This window comes from Panthera leo, chromosome D4 (assembly GCF_018350215.1).
Source record: "Panthera leo isolate Ple1 chromosome D4, P.leo_Ple1_pat1.1, whole genome shotgun sequence".
Classification (NCBI taxonomy): Eukaryota; Metazoa; Chordata; class Mammalia; order Carnivora; family Felidae; genus Panthera; species Panthera leo.
This window is the reverse complement of record NC_056691.1, coordinates 4,952,634-4,975,693: the sequence shown is the minus strand read 5'-3', so window position 1 is coordinate 4,975,693 and position 23,060 is coordinate 4,952,634. Positions and strand designations below refer to the sequence as shown.

The window sequence follows — 23,060 nt, the reverse complement described above, 5'->3', positions numbered from 1 at the left end:
CCGATTTGGGCATTGCAGTTCGTCCTTTCTTCTGTTAAAAAAAAAAAAAAAAATGCTTTTTTGGGAACAATACATGCTCACAACAATACGTCCAATAGCGAGACACCCTTAAAATGAAAAGCAGCGCTCCTGCTTTCCTCACCGTGGTCGTTTCTGAGTCTAGATCTGCGTGGGTACCTTCGTGAGCGGGTGTTAGCGGCGTGCGCTCACTGCCGTTGACTCGTCAGCTGCGGGCGACGCCGACTCCCAATCCCAGCTCTGACCCTTGAGCCTGTTTGCGCCGCCTCCCTCCCCGCTTCCAGGGTCTTTTCCAGCTTTGACTCGGCTTCCCCTGTTGCGTATCTTTCTTGCCGTATCTGCTTTCTTCAGCTCAGAAGTGTTTTAAGTTTACGGAAAATACCTGACACAAGCGTACCCACCGCCCAGAATCAATAGGCGTGAACATTTTGCTGTCTTCGAATCCACCTTAAAAAAGAAAGAAAACGTTGCAGTTACTGCGAAAGAACCCCTTCCCATCTACCACTTTCTCGTAGCTCCCACACAGGATAACCGTTACCTTGAAGTTGGTGGATGCCTCTCCTTTGCTTATCTTTGTACTTTTGACACGTCTGCCTGACGCCAGGAGATGGTTCAGTACTTTGTCTATAAAACTGTGATGCAGGCTGTCTCCTGAGTGTGTATCCTTCCACTTCTGGTCTGATCTTAGGGAGTCTTGTATTCTTCACGTCGTGGTTTCTTTGGTCCTACGGAATTTTTACGTGTTCTCGCCTCGCACTTACTGGTCGTTAATGCTGTGGTGGAGTCCTTCCCCCACCCCAGAGGCCGAATTCGCCTGTTTCTGTATGGTGGTCAGCTATCCCAGCATTCCTAAGTTGAATTGTCCACTTTCTGCCGCTGAGTAGAGATTTCCCTTCTTTTGTGTCCACGTCCTTCTAGCAGGTCTGATTCTGGCTTTATTTCTATTCTTTTGGTATATTTGTCTCTCCTTATGCCAGAACTCCATATAAATAGCACAGCTTAAGAATAGGCTCTGGGACACCTGGGAGGCTCGGTTGGTTGAGCGTCTGACTCTTGATCTCAGCTCAGGTCCTGATCTCCTGGTTAGCGGGATCGAACCCCGCATCAGGCTCTGCACTGACAGCGTGGGGCCTGCTTGGCCTTCTGTCTCTTCCTCTCTCTGCTCCTCCCCTGCTCGTGTTTGTGCATGCACTCTCTCTCTCTTTCTCTCAAAATACACATTTTAAAAAAGAACAGGCCTTGACTAGAGTGAGTCCTGCACCTCCTTGTTCTTCAGAATTGCTTGGACTGCTCACAACTGTCTCCTTCGGTGTATCAGTGTGACTGATCACATTTGACCAAAAACGGAGCTTGGGTTTGCGGCCAGGCAGTGCACCGATTTGGATTAATTGGAATCTTGCTGATAATGAATCTTGTCACCACGTGCCCGGGGTGTCACTCATATACTTAGGTCTCTTATGTCCTGCAGTAAATTTACATAGCTTTCTTCATAAAGACTGCTTATCTTTTTTTTTTCTACTTTTTATTTTGAAATAAGAGATTCACATGCGGTTGTGAGAAATAACCCAGGGACATCCCGCGTGTACCCTTCATCGGTTTCCACCCATGGTAACGCCTGCTTAACAACCAGGACGTGGATGTTGTGTATCTTTTAATAGATTCGTCTCTAGGTACCAGAGCGTATTCATTTCTGTCGGGAGGAGCATCTTTTTCTTTCTGTTCCCGTGTTACTGCACACCTCCCAGTGCGGTGTCGGATGGGGGTGGTGACAGGGGCCTCAGTGTCTCGGTGGCTTCTCAGAGATCATCTGGATCAAGTTACGGTCTTCCTTTCTCTTCTCCAACTGCTAAGGGAACTTCTTCGTTAGTTTTTTAAAATCAGAATATTAACTGTTATCCCAAGTTTTCCTGTGTCTGTTGAGATGACAGATGGCTTTTCTGCCCCAAGCAGTTACCGTGTCAGATTATACCGATAGGGTCTTTAAGTTATGCACACGCGTAAGTTTGTGTGAGAAAAACTGCCATCCGCCGTGCCGTCCGTCCTCACGGATCATCCAGATCCCGACTGTCTAGAAGCGATCACGGTGTTTCTTTAGCCTCTCTTTTTTTCTTCTGCGATTTTCCTGTATTTTTCTAAGGAACTTGCTTATGCTGTTATTTCTTGATTATATTCGTTCTTTTCCGGTTTTCATTTTGTCCGTGAATTGCAGGAGGTAAAGGCCGGCTCTCCGAGAACACGCACACCCGCCCTCCCCAGGCCGCAGTCGCCCCTCTGCCACCTTTGTGTGGCCGAGAAAGGCGGCCGCAGAAGGTCGGCGGCCTGTGCGGCCCTGGCTGTGGTGCGGCCTCCTGGGCACCTGCCACGAGCACCCGCGGGCCTTTCCGCCCTCCTCCTGGCAGGTTTGTGGCCGCACCGCGTGTCCCTGGATTACTTGGTGCTTACAGTTTTGTGGCCGCGTCAGTATCATTCATTGGTGGAGCTCGGCATCCTTTGTTTTCGGCATCGGGGTTACGTTTTCCTCATTCGTTGGCCCGCTTGCTCGCTTCCCCACGTCGGTGCGACTCGTCCTGCCGTCTGCATTCCGAACGGTCACACGTACCCGCTGCCCGTAGCGGCCCGACTGCTGCCCAGAGCCGCCTTCCCTGGCCCCCCACCTGCAGTCAGGACGTCCGCAGAGCCTCCCGAGGAAGCTCTGTGGAACTCGTTTTTGGAGACCTTACGCATCCTAAAATGGCTTCGTATTCTCTTTGGCCCTGGTGTGCTCGTGTTACCGGTTCTTACTGGTCTGTCAGACACCTCAGCGTCTGGTGACCCACAGCATCCATATTTGTGTCACCGTGTGCAACATTTTCACTGTCGTCGCGAGCGGTGTGTAAACAGTCGTAAAAACCACAGAGAATCTTGAAGGCCGTTTTGCTGTGGTTGATGATCTTGGTTACTTTTCAATTCACGCAGGAGGGCTTTTCGTTCAGTGCCAAGTTGACGCAAGAGAAAGTGAAGTTACTTAGCCTGGAGAGATTTTTTTCTTTAAAACCCAGCCTTATTGGCGTATCATCCGCGGACCGTAAAAGCCACCCTTTTAATTCACCACAGTTAAGTGGGTTTTAGTATGTTGGCAGAGCTGTGCAGCCATGGACATCATCTTATGTCAGAATGTTTTTATCACCCCAGAAAGAAATCCTACAGCCACTCTTGTTCTGTCCCCTTCCCCCAGCCCCTGACGCCCCCTCATCTGCTTTCCCTGCATTTGACTCTTGTGGACATTTCGCCCCAAAGGAGTCCCGCAGTTTGCGGCCCTTCACTTAGCGGCATCTTTTCCAGGTTCGTCCTGTGTCATAGCTTGTGTCAGTGCTTTATTCAGCTTTATGGCGGAATAATAAAATAATTTCACTCTAAACACGTCACACTCTGGTTGTATATTTGTCAGCCGTTGGGCGTTTGGATTGTTTCCACTCGAAAGAAGAAAAAGTATGTCCGTATGTGAACTCCTATGAATGGCTGCGTGTGCGGGCACGGGTGTTTGTTTCTCCTGAGTGTGTACCTGAGAATGGGGTTCGTTGAGTTATACGGGAGCTTACTCTGAGGAACCACCAGTCCGTTTTACAAAGCGGCTGCATCGTTTTCCGTTCCCACCAGCAGGACGTGAGAGTTGTGATTCTCCACCTCTTGGCCTACGCTTACCGTCTTTCATCACAGCCCCCCGGGGGGCGGGAGGTGGGAGGTGGGACCCCACTGCATTTCCCTGATGACTGATGAAGATGAGCGTCTTTTCATGTGCTACTTGGCACTTATATATCTTCTCCGGAGAATTACCCGCTTAAGCCCTTTTGCGGGGGGGTGGGGGGGGGTGGCTGTCTTTTATCATTGAATCGTAAGAGTTCTTTATATTTTTTGGATGCCATTCCCTTATCAAATATATGACAGGCAGATATTTCCCCCATTCTGTTTGTCACTTCCCTGATCCTGTGCTTCGAAGCACAAATGTTTTTAATTTTAATGAAGTCCAGTCTGTCTCTTTTGTCCGTTTGTTTCTTGCGCTTTTGTGTTAGATCTTAAAATCTTCCTTCCTGTAATCCGGGATTACCAAGATTTACTCCTTTGTTTTCAAAGAGGAGGGCTCAGTGTCCCATTTTTCATTCTGTAGACTTATATCTGATTTCTGGTTTCAGCAGGGCCCCCTCCCTCCAGTTGTCCTTCGGACTTTGAGTTTATAGTCATGCCTTATCAGAGAGTCAGTCTCCTATCTTTCTACAGAGCGGGAAGGGGATCTGTGTGAATGACTGCTTCTCCTAAGAAGGTTTTCAGGCTGCCCTGTAGCCCGCCCGCCTGGCCCCACGTGCACAGGCAGCCTTGTCCCCAGCGTGGGAGCATTTTCCAGGAGTTGGGGCCCGGCTCCTCACTGCCCGCCCACACGCAGCTTTCTCTCTGCTTTGACCTCTCACACACAACGCGTCCTCTCTCCTTGGGTCCTGGTCTTCCGAGCATCAGATACACAGACCTTGGAGGCATTTTATGTGCCATCGAAGAGGCCACAGGTTGAAAGGGGTTTTTCCCTTCCTTCTGTTTTGTTTACCGGAAGTCACCGCTAGGTCTTTGCATTAATACGAAATCCTCCCGTTCCTGGAATAAACTCTATCTAAGCAGGGCCGTTTGGTTAGTTTGTGTACGTTGCTGCATTTGTTTCGCTGATGTTTGGGATTTTTAACACGTGTGTGGAAAAATGAGTTTCTTCTCTTGCTTTCCCTTCCCGTGCCTGGTCCGGTTCTGGTATCAGATGTAACGAGTCTTACCGCTTCCTTAGCCACAGTGCCGTGGCAGTGCTCACAACACTGGCACCATCTTCAGCCCGTGCAGTGTGCCCTCCCTCGGGGCTGCGTGTTCCGGGCCCGGGGACTTCACGTGTGCCCTGACCGCAGTGGGGAAGGCTGCTCCGATCTTCCTTGAAGAAGGCGCGCTTTAGGTAGCGGGTGGGGATCACGGGCGCACGGAAGGCTCTGGTTTGGAGAACTACCCTGTGACCTCACCACTGTGGCCCAGCTCCATAAAGCTGGGGATTAGGGTCGTCTGGCTTTGGGGGGGGGTGGGGCAGAGAGTGGCTGCATGCCGCCTGGACTGTCCACCGGCCTCAACCCCCGTCAGTAAGTTGCCCTGAGGAAACTCTGTCAGCAGTGTCATCATTTTTTGATCTTAAAGGCCTTCTCAGTCTGGAAGGTACTTTACTGACCCTCCTCCACCTTCTAACAAGTATGTATTTGTTGTGGTGTGTGTTCTGTTGATCCTAGGTTTTTAATCCTGGATTTAACGTCTTCAGTGAGTTTGTTGTTTGTTTTTTTTTTTTCTTCAATGTTTTTATTTATTTTTGAGACAGAGAGAGACAGAGCATGAGCAGGGGAGGGGCAGAGGGAGAGGGAGATGCAGAATCCAAAGCAGACTCCAGGCTCCGAGCTGGCAGCACAGAGCCCGACGCAGGGCTCGAACTCACAGACTGTGAGATCATGACCTGAGCCGAAGTCGGACGCTCAACCGACTGAGCCACCCAGGTGCCCCTTCAGTGAGTTTTTAAAGCTGTTTAAAGTTTTTAAAGGAAGTTTTGGCTACAGTCATTTAGTAATTGTCCGTTTCTTAATGTTTTCCAATGTATCGGCAGGAAGCAGTTGATAGGATTATGTTGAGCGTGCAGATGTAAAGCACACACAGTCCTTTGCATGCGGATGAGTACAGGGGCACATCTGTGGGGTCACGTTTCCCTTGTTTGTGTGCCTTTCTCAGCCAGATGTGCCAGGAGCTTGTCTTCTGGTTCATTTGAGGCCCTGTGTTATTTTTCTCCACGAGGGGCCTCTTGTAGACACAGGTGCTAACCCTCTCCTCTCCGGTCAGCGCCCACACAGGGCAGTTCTGTGCACCTCCTCTCTGGTTTCCTTCCGTCCCTTCTCCTCCCCACTGTAATACTTCCATTGAGCCGTCACTCGTCACTTGATGTTACGCATTGTATGTTATTAAAATGATGCATTTTATTATTATGCATGTATCGTTGATCTTAAAAATAGTTATTTTGCCAGTAAAAATGGGTTTGTTTGGGAATAAAAGAAGATTGCAATTTCGGACCAGCAAGCTATGGCTAAACCACAGGCAAGTGCAGCAAAGAAGGGAGAAGAATGTTATTTCTCGGAGGAGGAGGAAGTCGAGAGGGGTTGTTTTAATGAAAGTCCACTGGAGGAAAGCGAAAGTCCAGGGAGGGTCAGTTTTTTATAGGAGATGCTATGTCCATCTCTCCTGTTGGGGCCTGTAATTGGTGGTTTATTCTCTCAGGGTCTGTAGTCAACAGTCCTTCCCGTGATTGACATTGAGTGGTGCCGCTCCCCTCCCAGCCTCACCTCCTGGCATCCGGGGTCCACTTGGGGTTTGCCTTTGTTAATTTCACAGTGCCTTTGGAACCACATCTTAACGGTTTGTGAATGTATGTTTTTAATTTTGTGCTGCAGACTTCACTCTGATTTTTTATTCACACTTGCTTTTTGAACATGCATTTGAGTGCCTGCTATGTTCTAGGAATGTGCTGAGCACATGCGATAAATCAAAATCTTGCTTCTTTTGGGACAGACAGCCCAACAGTCAAGTAAAAAGGATGTTAGCTGGTGTTAAGTGACAACGGGGAAACCTCAGAGCAGGGCAGACAGACGCCGCGGGGACTCCCGATGTACTTCTTGTTCAGTTCCTCTGACTGCTGCGTGCCATTCGGTTGTGTATTCGCTGTTTCCGTCACGATGGGCATCTCAGCTCTCCCCACTCCCCACTGCCACAAAAAATCTGGCGATTATCCCTGTGTGGGGACTTTCTGGAACCAGGAGTGGGGGGCTGACACATGCCTGTCTCATTTCCCTGGGGGACTTCTCTACATGGTGATGCACCCATCCACTCCCCCGAGTTAGTCTATGGGGTCCAGTTTCCCCATAGCCCTGTTGGCTAACATTGTTTTATTTTGTATTTTTCTGATTATCGCAGCCTTTGAGTATCATTTCATCCACTGACTAGCTGCCGGGGTCTTCCCCTTGTGTGAGTGTCCCTTCATATGTCTCACCTCTTCTTTTACCACATTCTTCGCCTGTATTTGATTAGCACGAATCCCGTGTACCATGTAGACTTTAATCTGTGGTCACTTGTTGAGGTAGTATTCTATTACGTTGACTTCAAGACGCACGTTCTTTTTCCTTTTCCTGTTTCACAGCCTCTGAAGTGGGGATGAATCCTGCAGCTGAGAACCGTCGTCAGCAGTGACGGGGGCGGGGGGGGGGGTGTCCCCACCTGTGTATCGAGCACTTGCTCACGGCTGTGCCCACTGCCAGCACTTCGGTTGTTACAAACACTGCTGGCAGGTAAATCAGCGGTTGGCGGGGGAAGGGGCCCGACCCCTCCAAGCCGGAGACGAGAGACTGTACTGACGAAGGCTTTGAACGTCCCTTTGTCAGACTTCTGCCTGTGGGTGATCCCGGCTCGCTTTTAGAATTGTCATTCGGTCAGGGGAAAGATGAGTTGAGTCCAGTAGGGAAGTCCCGGCGTCAGAATTTGGAGCGTGGGGGACACTAACCTGCCAGGTAACCTCAGAGATGGTGGGGGGGCATCCTAGACAACACAGGGTCCTCCCGGTGGCGGGGGGAACGTGTTGTCTGAACACCCGTGAAATCCACGACTTAGGGGAGGACGAACAGTGGAGACTTGGGCGAAGAGGTTAGGACTGTGTTGATGGACTTACCCTGCTTATGTTTTCCTTTTCATAAGTACAGACGTACTGGGACAAATCTGTGTGGAAGCGCACCTAGTAGAACTGTTCATTAAACGTAGACTACAAAACTCTAACACGACAGAACATTACATTTTAGTTGGCACTGGTTTTCTTTCTTGGCGGTAGGTAAAAACCTACCATTGGCATTTTAGATTCACTGAAGCACAGTAAATCTCTTTATCACCGGCTGTTGACTGTGTGGTGTCTTCATCGAACCAAAATTCTTCATTTTGACTCAGATTCATCCATTTTGGTCTCACTGTGTTTGGGGACTTAACCAGCAACGGTTTCTACTCCAAGGTCACAAGGACATCCTTCTACATTTTCATCTGTTATGTCTTCCAAAACATCTTTTATGGTTTTAATATGTCTAGAATTAATCTGGGTACGTGTTTATCCGAGTTGATTTTTCTCCATGGGGAAGAGGGGTGTGTAATTTGGTAGTTTGTGGGGCAGCTGCTGTCACTCACAGGTATTTGTGTGCACAGTTCTCTTGAGTTCTAGTCTTTCCTCGCTCTGGGTGCCTGTTCTGGCACTGCTACCCGACCCATCGTTTTTGTTTGTTTGGTTTCTTTAATGTTTATTTCTTTTGAGAGACAGTGAGTGAGCAGGGGAGGAGCAGAGGGAGGCGGAGAACCCCAGGCAGGCTCCTCGCGATCAGCACGGAGCCCACAAACCGTGAGATCACGACCTGAGCCGAAATCAAGAGTCAGGGTGCTTAACCGACTGAGCCACCCGGGCGCCCCCTCAACCCATTGTTAATGGGGTTCTGGAATACTAGTTTCCTTCTGGTAAAGCATCATCCTGTTTCTAAATTCACTTGAAATTACCGACTCTCACTAATAGTGAGGTTGTGAGTTTGGATTGGAAAGGGTTTTATTTTTCCTGCAGCTAGTCCTCTGAGGCCTTGATTATGGAGATGTCTTTCTAGATTGGCTTTATTTGCTCCTGGGAGAGACCCCGAAGGCTCTCATACTCCCGCGTTCCTTGTTACGTGCCCAGCGTGACGTTCCTGCTAGCCTGCGTGGAGCACAGGCGTGAGCTTCCGTTTCTTGCTGGAGACTGGTTTCCCTCCCCGCTCCCAGTGCCGGACAGAAGCAAGATCCTCGCGTCCCTATGCCGCGGTGCCTCTCGGCGGCTTGCCGGCTGTGGTTAGGGGCTTTGGGCGTACTTCGTTTTGACGGTTTGATTTCTCTGCGTGTTAGTTTTTGTACAGCGGCCGTGACTTTTCCAGCAGCAGCCTTAGTACAGACTTGTCCACGCAGGTGTTTTGGTTTTCCATGTCTGTGTGAGCGCCAGCACCTCCACGCGGGGACCGTCGGGAAGCTCAAGGGCGAGAAGCAGGAGGCCGAATGGACGCTGGATTCAGAGGCAGAGTGGGTGGCTTGAAGGAGAAGCCCCTGAGGCCAAAGGGAAGAGGGAGGGAGATATTTAGAGAGCACCTTATCTAGCAATGGCCCCGGGAGGTGGGTTCCTTCCGTACTTTAGAGATGAAGAAGCCGACACCCCCAGCGGCCGAGGAGCGTCCCCGAGGAGCGTCCCCGAGCTCCTGGAGCCGCCGGGAGCCAAGAGGCAGAGGGCGTCTGTCTGGCTGACCGCAGCCCTTCCCTGCGTCCTCCTGCCTCTTGTACAGGTTCACCTACTTCTGTGAATTTACTTCGAGTGCCCGTTCTCTTCCTTCCCTGCGTTCCCACATCTTCTGTTTCTCGCATAAGAAACCGGTTCCGATCGCACGTCCCGAGAGCCGTGTTTCCAGTCTTTTCTGACGGCAGCGCGTCTTCCAGAGCACCGCGTGTGCACAGCGGTGCACGTGTACAACTGAGGCAGGCTCGCGCCGCAGTCCTTGTCCTGGGCCTGTGCTCTGACGGCCTCCGTCCAGCTCTGCTCGCGGCTTCCTTCGGCCCCGAGAGCCTGGTCGAGACCACGTTGGCTTCACTAGCTCGTGACCCCCGGTTTGGCCCCGTGTTTTTGAAGCGTGGCCTTGAGGAGTGTTGTCAGCAGGGGACGTGGCAGGTGGCCTCAGTAGCTGTCTCCTGTCCCGTCCCAACTCCGGTCCACACCCCCAGGCTGCTGGCCGCCCTGTCTGCCCCACACCCTACCTCTTGAGCAGTAATCCAGCACCAACTTCAGAACCCCTGCATACTTTTTTCGGTGGCTTTCCAGAGTTAACGTGTATTTTTGAGCCACTTAACTGCAAGGCCTGAGCTTGTTCTGCCTGTTCTTGCTTTTGATGGTGATGTTTTTAGATTTCCTTCCTATTTGTCTTATTCCAGAGTTTTTTCTGAGGTACTTCATGTACTTGTTTCTTCATGAGTTTTAAAATCAAAATGAAGATTTACCACTAATCTGTGTTGGAATTATCACTCACTTTTTTTTTTTACTTGAGTGGAACAAAGTAGCCTAATATGAATAGAGCTAATGGCCGATTTTTAACGTACCATTTGCTAACTGTACACGTTAGAACTAACGAAAAGAGCTGGAAGACGAGGATGCAGGTCGGGTAGAGTGACAACACTTGTGTGTCTCGTGAGCCACCAGGGCGGGTGGTGCCGCGTCCCTGTAACGTGAACGTCGTCTGGTCACACGTACCTCTCTCCTCTCTTTCCCCAGCCCTCCGAGCCACAACATTGTGGTGAATGGAAAAAAGTGTGTAAACTTCGCCTCGTTTAATTTTCTTGGATTGCTGGATGACCCTCGGGTCAAGGTAAGTGGCCCCCGCGCTGGAGGCAGCAGGATTCCCTGCGAAACTGGGCCTGAAATAGACAAACGGAGGGCGTCGGGAAGGGCTCTCTCTGCTGCTGGTTGCTGTCACAGTGTCGCCCGGCAGAGCCGGAACCTGGTCTCGACAGAGGGTGGGCGATACGGGCGTCTGACATGGCTCCGTGGCGGTGACACGCAGAGAGCCGCGGGAGGCGGCCCAGGTAGTCGTGGGAGGCACGTCTGGGAACCCAGTCCATCTCCCGTTGGGAGTACGGGCCAGGAAGCTGTTTGGAGGACAGACTTTTGCCCGGAAACGCCACGAAGTATAAAGGCATTGAGTTAACCAAGTTTGGATAGGTTAAAACACAACTCTTCCTCGTTTTAAGTTCTGTCCCTAAATCTTTACATGTGTCTGCTCTTTATATCCTGTTGTTAGAATGGCCACAGTTCTAAGAAAGGAAGCAAAGTTGGGGGGGGGGGGTTGGGTTGCCATGTGGGTTGAAGAACAGGATATGTCAGTTTTGAACTCTGAAAGATACGTTATTAAAACCTGATTTTTCTTACATGCACGAAGGCAGCGGCTTTGGTGTCCTTGAGGAAGTACGGCGTGGGGACCTGCGGGCCTAGAGGGTTTTACGGCACATTCGGTATGTTTCTGCCCTCTCTTCCAAACTACTGCTTTTTTTTTTTTTTTTTTTTTTTTTTTATGTTTATGTTTATTTTTGAGAGAGAGTGCATGTGAGCAGGGGAGGGGCAAAGAGAGAAGGAGACAGAAGATCTGAAGCAGGCTTTGTGCTGACAGAGAGCCTGACGCGGGGCTCGAACTCATGAACCGCGAGATCATGACCCGAGCAGAAGTTGGATGCTTAACCAACTGAGCCACCCAGGCACCTCCAAACTGCTGCTTTTAAGAATTGACTCGATCTGATTTCAAAGCTCCTTGGGAAAGATATCCTGGATTCGTTGTGACATTGGGTGGGTGAGTGCTGTCCGTGTTCGGCATCGTGGCGGGAGGGGCCCTGGTCTGAGACTGAGCGTCGCTCACCGAGAAAAGACACAGGTGCCTTAGGTGCACCGTCTCCCGGAGGGCGAGACCCACGCTGCTGCTGCTGCTGCTGCTGGGTGTGCCCCGAGAGACCCAGTTTGTGTCTGTGTGTGTGACATAGTCGTGCAGGAACCTGGTTCTTCCTCGTCGTCTTCTTCCAGTGCCAGGGGGCACCGAGCTCGTCCGCCTGGCTGAAGTCGCGCCACGGGTGTGGGGGACGGGGTGTGTGCAGCGGTCCCTTCGAGGCAGGTGGGGCGTCGCGTGTCACTGCCACACTCCAGTGTGGCACAGAACCTAGGTGAGGCCTCGCCGTGGAGGGGCTGGGACACGCCTCCAGCCGGGCAGCCTCCTCGTTACATAATTGTTCAAATGAAGATGTTACTGGAAATAATTTCCTGGCGTAGCAGCGTCAGCGTGTGGGGAAGACAGCCGGGAAATCTCTTCCGTCTTCTATTTGTACTTCCATTTCTAGGCCTTCGTGTGGTTTTTTTTCACTTAAACAATTAGGTGTTTTTATTTAAGGGAACACCTTTATTCCTTAGCTAGCTTAGAAGTTAAATGATTTTTATTGGAAACAGACAACAGAGCTGGTGTCCGAGCATCTGAAGCTGGAAAAGATCTGCAAAATCTTTTATTCCAGCATTGCGGCCATTTAGAAGCAGCACACAAAGTTCAGAGAGGCTGCCTGACTTCCTGACAGTCACACAGCTCGTTAATTTCAGCCTATGGCCAGAAACCCAAGTATCCTGACTACGAGTCCTTATGGGAAGATCAGAGACATCAAGAGCGCAGATCAGCCTCCCTCTTTGCCCCAGTCTAGTGCAAACACGGTTGGTTTGCTTGGTTTTTATTGGTAGGGAATTACTTCCTAGAGATATAGTATTAGAAAACTAGAAAAGGCATTTTTTATGGGGTTGTTTGCTGTTATCTGATCAACAGTATTTTCTATGATTTGCTTGCTGGGGTAAAAAAAAAAAATAGTTTTCTTACAAGCTTCTCTTTCTTGTGGATTTTATTTGCACGTGTGGCCTTGGCCCCTGCTTCGGAGTTCATTTCAGAGGATAGATAGCAGATTTAATGCCAAATCAAGTCACGAAAAAAAAATGTTTCAGCTTTTCCAAACCAGTTTTTCCAGAGCTGGTAGAATAGCCCAGTCAGCTTTCTGTTTGGATCACCTAGTAGGTTGTCACGTGCTCCCAAACGTGAGGTCTGTAGTGGATGGTTTGTAAGTTAATATTCTTGATTGAATAATTCAGCCCATGCTATAAACTTCAGAAGGTTTATGTAGAGAGTCAAAGGCTTCTCCCCGCCATTGTCTCTACCCCACAGAAGACAGCTGCTGTCAGTAGTTAGCTGCTTGTTCATTCTTCCAGAGACCTGTTTCGGCAAATGCAAACCCCTTCCGTACACACATTTCCCCAAACAAATGGTGGCATAACCCGCACGTGCTCCGTGCCTCGCAGTTGGAGTGATTTTGTTGGAACTTTAAACTGGATTTGGATTTTCAGGGGTCTGAGTGGGTCCCCAGGGGCAGAGTAATGAGCACATCTGTGTGTCACCCCCTCTGTACTGTGCGTCCTCGGCCGGGTCTCCCGGGTCGTAACTAGCGGAAGGTTTGGACGGACGGCGGCGTCAGTGCGGAGGCTGGAGGCGGGCTGGCAGGGCTTGCGGTGTGATGGCCTTGTGACAGGACCCGGGTCCTAGCACGCTGTCCTTCTGGTAAGCTGATGTCGTTCCTCCTTCACAGGCGCCCGCGCCTGTCACCTCTGTTCTTTCTCGTGTGGCTATTGTCCACGTTTTCACGTTCTGGTTTTCCGACAGGATAGTTTGTATGTCATTATTATTTTTTTAAATTTTATTTTAGAGAGAGAGCATGAGTGGGAGAGTGGGGGAGAGAGAGAGATTGAGAATCCCCAGCCACATGCTCAGCATGGAGCCCGACACGGGGCTTGATCCCATGGCCCTGGGATCGTGACCTAAGCCGAAATCAAGAGTTGGACACTTACCTGAATGAGCCACCCAGATGTCCCTGACAGTATGTTTTTTATATTTTTCCTTATTCTGGAAGGGGTTGCTTATATTACAGTTATATTAAATTACCTTGAAATTTCAGTGTTGGGTAAGATCAGAGAAGGTACTTAAGGTAAGTGAAGGCTAAATTTTAAATCTCTAGAATAAACCTCCACAATTAAGTTATTCTGAATATTTATGGTATATTTGCCCTTTGCTCTGACCAACAAAGCAAACTGAGGACCCCTTTCCTCTCATTTGAAGTTGCTTGTGCGCCCCTGCGGCCGAAGGCCTCTTTCCCTGGGCCCCCAGAAAGTTATTTTTAATTTCATCCTTTTTTTTCCCCCTGGAAATAACACATTCAGATGTCTGTTTTTAAAGATGAAAATACTTCTTTGTTGAGCTCTTTTCTCAGTTTTTCAAAAATAAACGTAAATCACTTGTAAATCTCCTTTATGTTATAAATTATAATTTTCTTTTTAATGTTATATTCTTTTTAATTATTATATCATAGTAACATATTAGATGATTAATACAGAAAAAAAATCAACAACAGAAAAAATCAAACATACAAATCAAACATCATCTAGTTTTTTAGGCTGGATGTTGTCCTGCCTCTGGCAAGTGGTACTCAGCAAGTTCTTATCATCCTAAGGACCAGTGATGACAAGCCTCCCCACCTTCCCCTTTATTGTTTGAATGTGTGTTTGAGAACAGAGCCAGTGGATTTGTCAGGTTGTAGAGTGTACATCCCTTCCTCTAGGGCTGATGAGGTCCCCTGCACTCTACTGCTTTCTCTTATCCAACTTCTCTGTTTGTTTTCTTTGAATAGGCTCAGATCTCATTGGCCTGAGGTTTATCGCTGGTTTCCCAGAATCTGCTTTGCATATACAATGCCTGCTTGGCTCTTTGCTCTTCAACTAAATCAAAACACAATTAGTGGCAGCGTTTCATGGCGAGGGATAATTGTGTTCTAGAGCCAATCGTAAACAAGTAAATCGTTCGTTTATTTTTCAAAATATTTTCTTGCTTTGTTTCAAAGCCGTCAGCTGAACCCTGACTGCATGTTTTATCGGGAAGAAGACTTGGTCATAAAATTCCTACATCTGCCACTTCTTTTTAGCAGCCGGTCTGGGATTGATTGTTTTTGCAGTGTAGGAGGGGAACAATCCTTGTTTGCACAGCTTAGAACATTTTGGTAAGAATCACAGAAGATACTGCATGTGAAAACATTGTGGAAAACGTTCAGCACTGTATTTATGTTGTAATGAGTGCATAACTGATATTATTTGTACTTTTAAGAAAAGTCCAAGTCTCGAGGGATTTAAAAAAAAAAACAAAACAGTGTGAAGCACAAAAGTATAGAAGCCTTAAGAAAAAATGTAGTTGTTTTTAAACTGTTCTAAAGTTGACTGTTTTATAGTCTTTCCTTTGGAAAACAACCCAGAAAGCTGTTCTAGCTCTTATTAGAATAAAACGGGATCCTGTATAATTGGAAAACAGAAAAGTGCCTGTAACGTGATAGTTCTTAAACATCCGGGGTTTGAACAACTCAAGTAGAAGAGTGTAACTGCTTTTTTCTTTTTAAAAGGAAACCTCTTTTTATTCTACGAATACTGGTTTACCTGTACAAGCGCTTAAACGGCTTATCGGTTTTTGCATGCCAGGCCTTCTCCTGAGTGTTCACGGGCCGTGACTCGTGGTTCTGGTAACGATCCTTTGAGGCAGGTCCGACTGTGACCTGTTTGACAGAGGAGGGCTGGAGAGGCACGGGGCAGTGTCAGGCCTGCCCTGGGTCCCCACCTGGGGAGAGGCGGGAGGCCAGAGCCGGAGCCCCCTGGGAGGACTGCTGCGGCCAGGCCCCACCCTGGGTGCCAGGCATCCTGTCCCGGCCCTGCGTCCCATCTCTAGGTTTCTGGTTCCAGGGCAGGTGCTAGAAAGGGCAGCAGACGCGGGGAGGGCCCACGGGCTCTCTGGGCACCCGCCTCCATGGTCTTCCCCACTGTGCTGGTTCCTAGCAGCGAAGCAGAGGATGTGCGCCTCGTCGCGCTCCGTGCAAACTGGTGGCACCAGCGGGTGGACTGGATCGTCCGCACGGAGGACAGACGTCGGGAGCGGGAGAGCACGGCCCTTTTCCTGTTTGCTGCCTCCCCTCCCTGTGTCTCACGGCGTAGCTGTCACACATCAAGGGCAGCTGTCCGTACCCACCTGTCACAAAACCTGCTTTGCAAGGCTGCCGGCGGCAAAAACCCAGTGTCTTTAGGTACCCAGAGGAAAAGGCCGGTCTTTTTCAAACTTTTGGGAAAGACGAGAATCAGTTAGTCATTGACTTCTTGTGGAAAATTTTCTTAACCACGTTACGGCAGTGACATAAAAACGGTCATGAGTATACACAGCGTTTTCTACCATACAGTTTTCATCAGCTGGGGTAACTAACTCTTAGAGCCCTGAAAGTAAGCCAAGATTGTTTTACTTTCTCGTCGCTAATCGGTGAAAAAAAATGAGCCATTAAAAGTGGAGTCTACAGAATGATTTATGGTCCTTTTTGTAGTTGGCAAAAACGTTTGTGTCCATAGCATGTTTTTTCCCTTTGAAATGGACCTGGTGGGTGAGAGCAGTTCACTGTGGCTCGGCTTATCCATCTGCTAAATGGGGACGATGTGGGGCAGACTTGGGATTCGTCGGAGGCCTCCTGCGGGGACCCGCCCTGTTCTGATCAGAAGTGGGGGTGGCGGGGACTTGCCTGCAGGGCAGGAGCCACAGCTCTAGGGATGAGGGAGGCGCCCACGCTCCGCGTGGGGGAGGGGGGGTTGGGGGCCTGTTCTCGAGCGTTTGGCCGCCTGCCTCTCTCTTGTCCGATTGAGAGATCCCACTGGCAGCGTCTTGTCGCGGGCGGTGCCAGGGTCAGGGTCGTGTCCTCGGACCCTGGTGTGGACGTCACAGACCTTGTGCTTGAAGAGCTCAGCACCCTGTCGATACCATTTCGATCAAATGGGAGGTGGTCTTCTTAATGTTACTGTAAGATTCCACGCTGACTGGCTGAACGTTCGTGTCGTGGAATGTCTGCTCTATCGAATGGCGGTAACCTTTTGGTAATGGAAACCAGACGGCCCTTCGTGTGCTTTTTGTGACAGGCCCTGTCACAAAAAGGGGGTACGTTTTACCTGCAAATAGGAAGAAGCGGGTTTCGTTTTTTTGTCATCACTTGAGTGGAGCAGGAGAGACCGTTCGTGTTCACAGTTCGGTAGCATCGTCTAAGAAGCACGTGCATCCGGGGGCTTCAATTTATTTTCTTCTCTGGGTACTGCTCCATTCTCGAATTCCTCACTCTGCGTCTCTGGCCGTCAAATTGGGGTTTGGTGGGGGGCACCTGTGTCCTGCCATCCCCTCACTCAGTAGCTGGCTCCCACCCCATCCCTCATCCCCAGCCCAGCGTTCTTGGTCTTCAGTCCGAAATCACGGCGCGTGTGTGGTACTGGTGAGTACAGAGGGGGCTGAGGGCACGAACCTTCTGCCCCGGGCGTGGAGCTCCCCTGTGCCAGCCGCACCCTGCCTCTCCTGGAGGTGTCGCTTTGTCAGGTGCCAGAAACCCTGTATTTCTCCCCGATCCTGTGCTCGTCAGACCACCTGTCTTTATGTGATAGTCACTGCATTTTTTTTTTTTAACGTTTATTTATTTTTGAGACAGAGAGAGACAGAGCATGAACAGGGGAGGGTCAGAGAGAGAGGGAGACACAGAAACAGAAGCAGGCTCCAGGCTCCAAGCTGTCAGCACAGAGCCTGACGCGGGGCTCGAACTCACAGACCGCGAGATCATGACCTGAGCCGAAGTCGGATGCTTAACCGACTGAGCCACCCAGGCGCCCCAGTCACTGCATGTTTGATAAACGAATGAGAAGATTATTGGACACCCCCCGTCTTTTAAAAATATAACCCGTTGTGAAGTTGAAACTTCTTTCATTCTTAATTTTCTTTGACTAATTAAAAAGCATCACAATAAGGTTAGTGTGTCCCTAATCGACCAGTGAGTGGGTTTACAGATTTGAGACACTTTATTCAGATGTGCCAAGAAGTTGATTCCGTATTTCTTATAGCTACACTAACTTAGCTCACTTATTCCTGTCTGGAAGGTGGTGGAAGCCTTACCCTGACCATTGACTGTGTGTCTTATCCCTTACGGTGGGAGTATTCAGTCCGGTCAGGCTTGAACCAGCTAGGGTAAATCCTGTCTGGCGGGTCTCAGTCGCTCAGGCTTCGTGTCTCCCTGCTTCTCACCTGTCTCTGTGGGGCACCCCTCCTACTCCCTGCTCTCCGGGAGACCCGTGGTCGGTGGAGGGCAGGCCCCTGGAGTGATGCTCCCCGCACGTGGCCTTGACATGGTCTGGGATAGCTCTGTCGGGCCATCCGCCCTCTGCGGCACCCTTGCCGGGACCCGTCTGGATCCCCTGCCACTGCCCGGAGTGCCAGGTCCCCTGAGCCATGTGCCAGTGTTCCCCTTCGTGGCCTCTCAGTCTGCCTTTACTACCTCCAATTTCCCTTTCTCCCCTGAAGCTCCGGGGCTGGCGGGCCTGGCCGCATGCTTCCTGTAGCACTCCTGTGCTTGCACGGGGCACGCGGCGGGACTGATTCCTTCTCCAGACCTGGGTCCTGCTGTAGTTAAAAGAGCTAAAGGAAGTTTGAAAAGTCCTCTTGTCTCCCAGCTAATGCCTCATTTGGGGGCCCCAGGGCAAAGCTGGTCAGTGCACTGTTGCTTCTAGACCTCGCTGGGCCCTCCACGCCGGGGCCTTCAGCCTCGTGGCAGGGCCAGGGAAGGTGAGCGGCCATAAGAAGCAGGGCAGGGAGGAGAGAGGTACCAGTGTAGCGAGCACAGTGTGTTCCCACCTTAACCAACATCTTCTCTAGCGGCTCCTATAGAACACCGCGTTTCTCTTTGTGCCATACGTTTGAAGTCCCCGGTCCGCTTAAATAGAAATCCAAACAGAAAAGTCAGTGCTGCGGAGTGATAGCAGGTGCACAGGGAAGTCCCAATAAGCTAGTAGACGAGGGGGCACCGCCTTGATTGGAGTACGTGGGTTCTTTGACGTTTCCTTTTTGAAGCTGGCTAACGCTTGTCCTGATGTCCGGCGTGTACCTTCTGCTAACATGCAAAAAAGGCTTTCGTAGATTCACGTGTCGCACATTGGTGAAGCCTCGGTGCGGTTGGCTGAGAGAAGTCAGAGCAGGTGGTCGCTGGGCCTCGAATCCCCGCGCTGGCTGACGCAGAAGCGAAACCCGGTGCCGGAGCTGCCCCCCAGCACGCTTCGGGGACAGAGGCGTAGCTGATCCCATTCCGATTTCAGAAATCGTTTCGGCCCAGAGTTATCTAAACGGATCTCCCATCATTTGTAACTCAGAAGCAGTTTCGTTTTGCCCGTAAGGTGACGGTATCGTTAACGAGACTTAATAAACTGAACTTACTTTCTCTCCCTTCTGCTTAAAGAAGAGGAATTAGAAGGTGTCTTAACCATTTAACGTCTTGCTGTAGATGTGCACTTGGACCTGGAAGACCGCCTGGCAAAGTTCATGCAGACGGAAGAAGCCATTATCTACTCGTACGGATTTGCCACCATCGCCAGTGCCATTCCTGCGTACTCCAAGAGAGGGGACATTGTGTTTGTGTGAGTAACTTTTTTTTTTTTTTAATTTTTTTTTTAAACGTTTTTATTTATTTTTGAGACAGAGAGAGACAGAGCATGAATGGGGGAGGGGCAGAGAGAGGGAGACACAGAATCGGAAGCAGGCTCCAGGCTCTGAGCCATCAGCCCAGAGCCCAACGCGGGGCTCGAACTCACAGACTGTGAGATCGTGACCTGAGCCAAAGTCGGACGCTTAACCGACTGAGCCACCCAGGCGCCCCTGTGTGAGTAACTTTTACCCACGTTTCTGGCAGACTTCCTTTGGGAATGACGGTGATCCTCCCGGAGGATGCCTTTGTTGGAGGTTTTCTGCCTGAGATAATCCTGACTTTTTATTGGGTAAAGAAATATATAGTAACTTCAGCGAGGTGATTGTACGCAATTGACGAGACTGTCCCTGTAAGGATGCCTAAAGCGTTTTTAATTATTGATTTTATTTATTGACGTCCACAAGGCCAAGCTTGCCACGGGTGAGGCCAGCGATCTCTCTTCTCTCTGCGGTTCGGTGACAGGACGGTAGTGTTCTTGAAGGGTCCGTGATCACCACCCACCTGGTTGCTCAAACTACTACTGCATTCAAGATTACCTTTCCAGGCTCATTTTGTACACTTTTCCTCAGGCATTCGTGCTGTAGCCTTGTCAGCCTCCCGTGCTAGTGTCCTCTCACCACGGGGCCTTTGCACACGCCAGTCCTGTGCCTAGAACGTTGCCGCTCCTCTCTGCTCCTGCTCACCCTGCACATGCCTCGCCTCTGCGGGGAAGCCCTCCCCAGCCTCTCAGACCAGGCCGAGGCCTCCCGCCGCATGGGAGAAGATCCTGGAGCCAGAGGAGTCTGGTGTTTGTGTGATCCATGATCACGTGGGTACTCACACCGCCCCTCAGAGTCCCTGTGCTTCTCCGGCCCCCCCCCGCACGCACACGTGGGCACCCGCACCGCGCCCCCCGCCCCTCTTCCCCGTGGCCCTTCCAGTGGGGTGTACGAGTGCGTCGCCTCCCCTGGCGTTTGCCGTTCGTCGTGCTCGGTGAGCACCAGCTCGGTAAGCGAACGAACAGAGGTCGGAGCTTAGAAGAGGGGTCCGAGTGACGAGGCTTCGGGGCCCAGCCTCCTGTGGCGCCCGCACCGCCCCGCGGCCGCTCCCTGGGGGGACTCACGCGGCGGCACTGGCCCTGCCCGGGCTCCCGGACAAGTGTGCCTTTCCTCCCCACAGCCTGCGGCAGCCGGGGCACCGGCCTGTGGCCGCGTCAGGGTGAGGGTTTCCCGACCTGACTGTGGAAGCAGGGGATTTATGAACGTCGTATCCGTAGTGAGAGAGTCAGACTCCTCACAACTTGAGAGCTGCCGATTTAAACCGTAGCCCTAGGTTTCTAGTAAAAGCCTAGGTGTGGCAAGGACGGTGTCATCCAGCCTCACTTTGAATCCTTTTGTGAATCCTAAGCCCCAAAAAAGCTGCAGCTGAACTTGTGGGATTCCTCCGTCAGGTCCCAAATCCTGTGCTTTTCACGGCCGCCAAACCCAGGCTGCGTTCACGTCCAGCTGCCCTGCCCAGTGGCTTAGAGCTTCAGTTTCTAGTCAGTGAGGCAACTTAATGATTCTCCCATACGTGAGGTCCAGTGTCTCTGTCTTCGAGTATTTCATAATTTCAAGTATTCTGCCCGGAATTCACTCGGAAGCAGGAACACTAGAGGCGGTGTTCAGTAAATTATTCGACAAATTGTTTTTGATAAATTCTTACGCGTAGATCGTATGTCCAGGGCTGTATTTCTTCTTTTTAGTAAACGCTAATAAAGCTTCACCGGTAGTAGGCTCAGCACGGTGGCTGTTCACGTACTTAGGTCTGTGCCCGTCACTCTGCTGAGTCTGTGTGCACATTACTTCGTGTATCCGTTTTTTGTATATCTAAATGTTTTATTTTAGACAGAGAGAGAGTGTGTGCACATGAGCAGGAGAGAGGGGCGGAGGGGGGGAGGGAGGGAGAGGGAGAGAGAGACAGAGACAGAGAGAGAGACAGAGAGAGAGAACCCCAAGCAGGCCGATGTGGGGCTCTATCCCTTGACCCTAGAGTCATGACCTGAGTTGAACTCTTCGAGTTGGACGCTCACTGACTGAGCCACCCAGGCTCCTCTCATGTACCCTGACGTAATCGTAGATTCACAGACACTTACGACAAATAATACGGAGATTCTGTGTGCCCTTTACTCGGTCTCCCCCAGTGGTTACTTCACAGCTGGGATGTTGGCATTGAAAAAGTCAAGATACAGAGCATTTCCACCACCACAAGGGTCCCTCATGTCACCACACCCCTGCCCCCCCACCCCTCACCCCCCACTTCTTGCCCCCTGGCAACCACTAATCTCTTCTCCCTTTCTGTAACGTTGTCTTTTCAAGACTGTTGTACAAGTGCGGTCATACGGTAGGTAGCGTTTGGGGATCGGCTTTTTTCACTCAGCGTTAATTCTCCAGAGACCCACCCACATCGCGTGGATCAGGAATTCATTCCTTTTGGTCACAGGGTCGTATCCTGTGGTACAGAGGCGCCGTAGTCGGCTGAACCACTCGCCTATTAGGACATCTCAGTTTCCAGTTTGGGGCTCTAACAGATAACGCTACTATGAACATTTCTGTACAGGTTTTTCTGGGAAAATAGGTTTCATTTCCCTGGGCTCTATGCCGCCCAGTTCAGCTGCTGGGTCACGTGGTATTGCAGATTTAGTTTTTTAGGAAATTGCCAAACTTGTTTTCCAGGGTGGCCGTACCATTTTACATTCCCATAGATAGTATATAAATGGTCAGGTTTCTCCACATCCTCAGAAGCATTTGGTATTGTCACTATTTTTTTTTTTTTTTATTTTAGCCATTCTGACAAGTGTGTAGAGATACCTTACTGTGGTTTTAGTTTACATTTCCTTCCTTGATGGCTAGTGATGTTTACTTTTTTCAGACTTTAGTCTTGGCATCAGGAGACCACTTCATAAAATCTATTGGGAAGTATTCCCTCTTGTATTTTCTGGAGGCATTATATAAGGTTGTTGTTAATTCCTTATTTGGTAGAATTCTCCAGTAAAACCAACTGGGCCCGGAGATTTAATTTTTGGAAGTATTTTAAATATGAAATCAATTGTTTAGTACTTACAAAGCTGGTCAAATTATCAGTGTCCCTTTGGTGAGTTGGGGTGGTTTGTGTTTTTCAAGGAATTGGTACATTTCTTCTCAGTCCTCAAACATATGTATGTTGCATTCTTCTTAATATATCCTTATTCTTCTAACGTCTGCAGAGCCTGAAGTGATGACCCATTTCATTCCTGTCTGGTCATCTGTCTACTCTCTTCCTAGGCAGTTTTGCTAGAGATGGTCCATTTTATTTATCTTTTCAAAGAATCAGCTCTTTGTCTTACTGACTTTTCTCTGTTGTGTTGTTCGTTTCAGCCCTATCGATTTCTTGCATTACTTCCTGCCTTCTGCTCTCTTGGTTTCCTTTGCTCATCATCTAGGTTCTTCAGTTGGGAATTTTGATTGTTGACTTGAATCTTCCCTCTTTTCTGATACATTAGTGCTCTGCATTTCCCTCTCCAGTACTACTCTGGTCTTGCCCCACACGTTTTGATGTGTTTATTTTCATTTTCATTGAGTTCAACGTATTTTATTTTACCTTAGACTCTCTGACCCACAAATTATTTAGAAGCTGTGTTTAGCTTCCAAGTGTTTGGAGATTTGAAATTGTTGCAGTTTGTGTTATGACTCGTGATGTGGTCTATATAGGAATATGTTCCCCGGTCACTTGAGAATATTCTGCCGTTGCTCGGTGGACTATTTTATAAATAAATGCCAGTTAGA

At 49.8% G+C, this 23,060-nt stretch overlaps 1 protein-coding gene across 2 annotated transcripts in view; it reads left to right on the top strand.

The window, feature by feature from the left end:
* The window catches only part of SPTLC1 (serine palmitoyltransferase long chain base subunit 1), a 53,980-nt gene that overhangs the window by 4,784 nt on the left and 26,136 nt on the right, over nt 1-23,060 (top strand). For both annotated transcript variants that reach the window (XM_042912221.1, XM_042912222.1), the window contains exons 4-6: nt 10,409-10,502; nt 11,073-11,145; nt 19,078-19,210. In XM_042912221.1, coding sequence (XP_042768155.1) covers nt 10,409-10,502; nt 11,073-11,145; nt 19,078-19,210 — 300 coding nt within the window. The remainder of the gene's footprint in view (nt 1-10,408; nt 10,503-11,072; nt 11,146-19,077; nt 19,211-23,060) is intronic.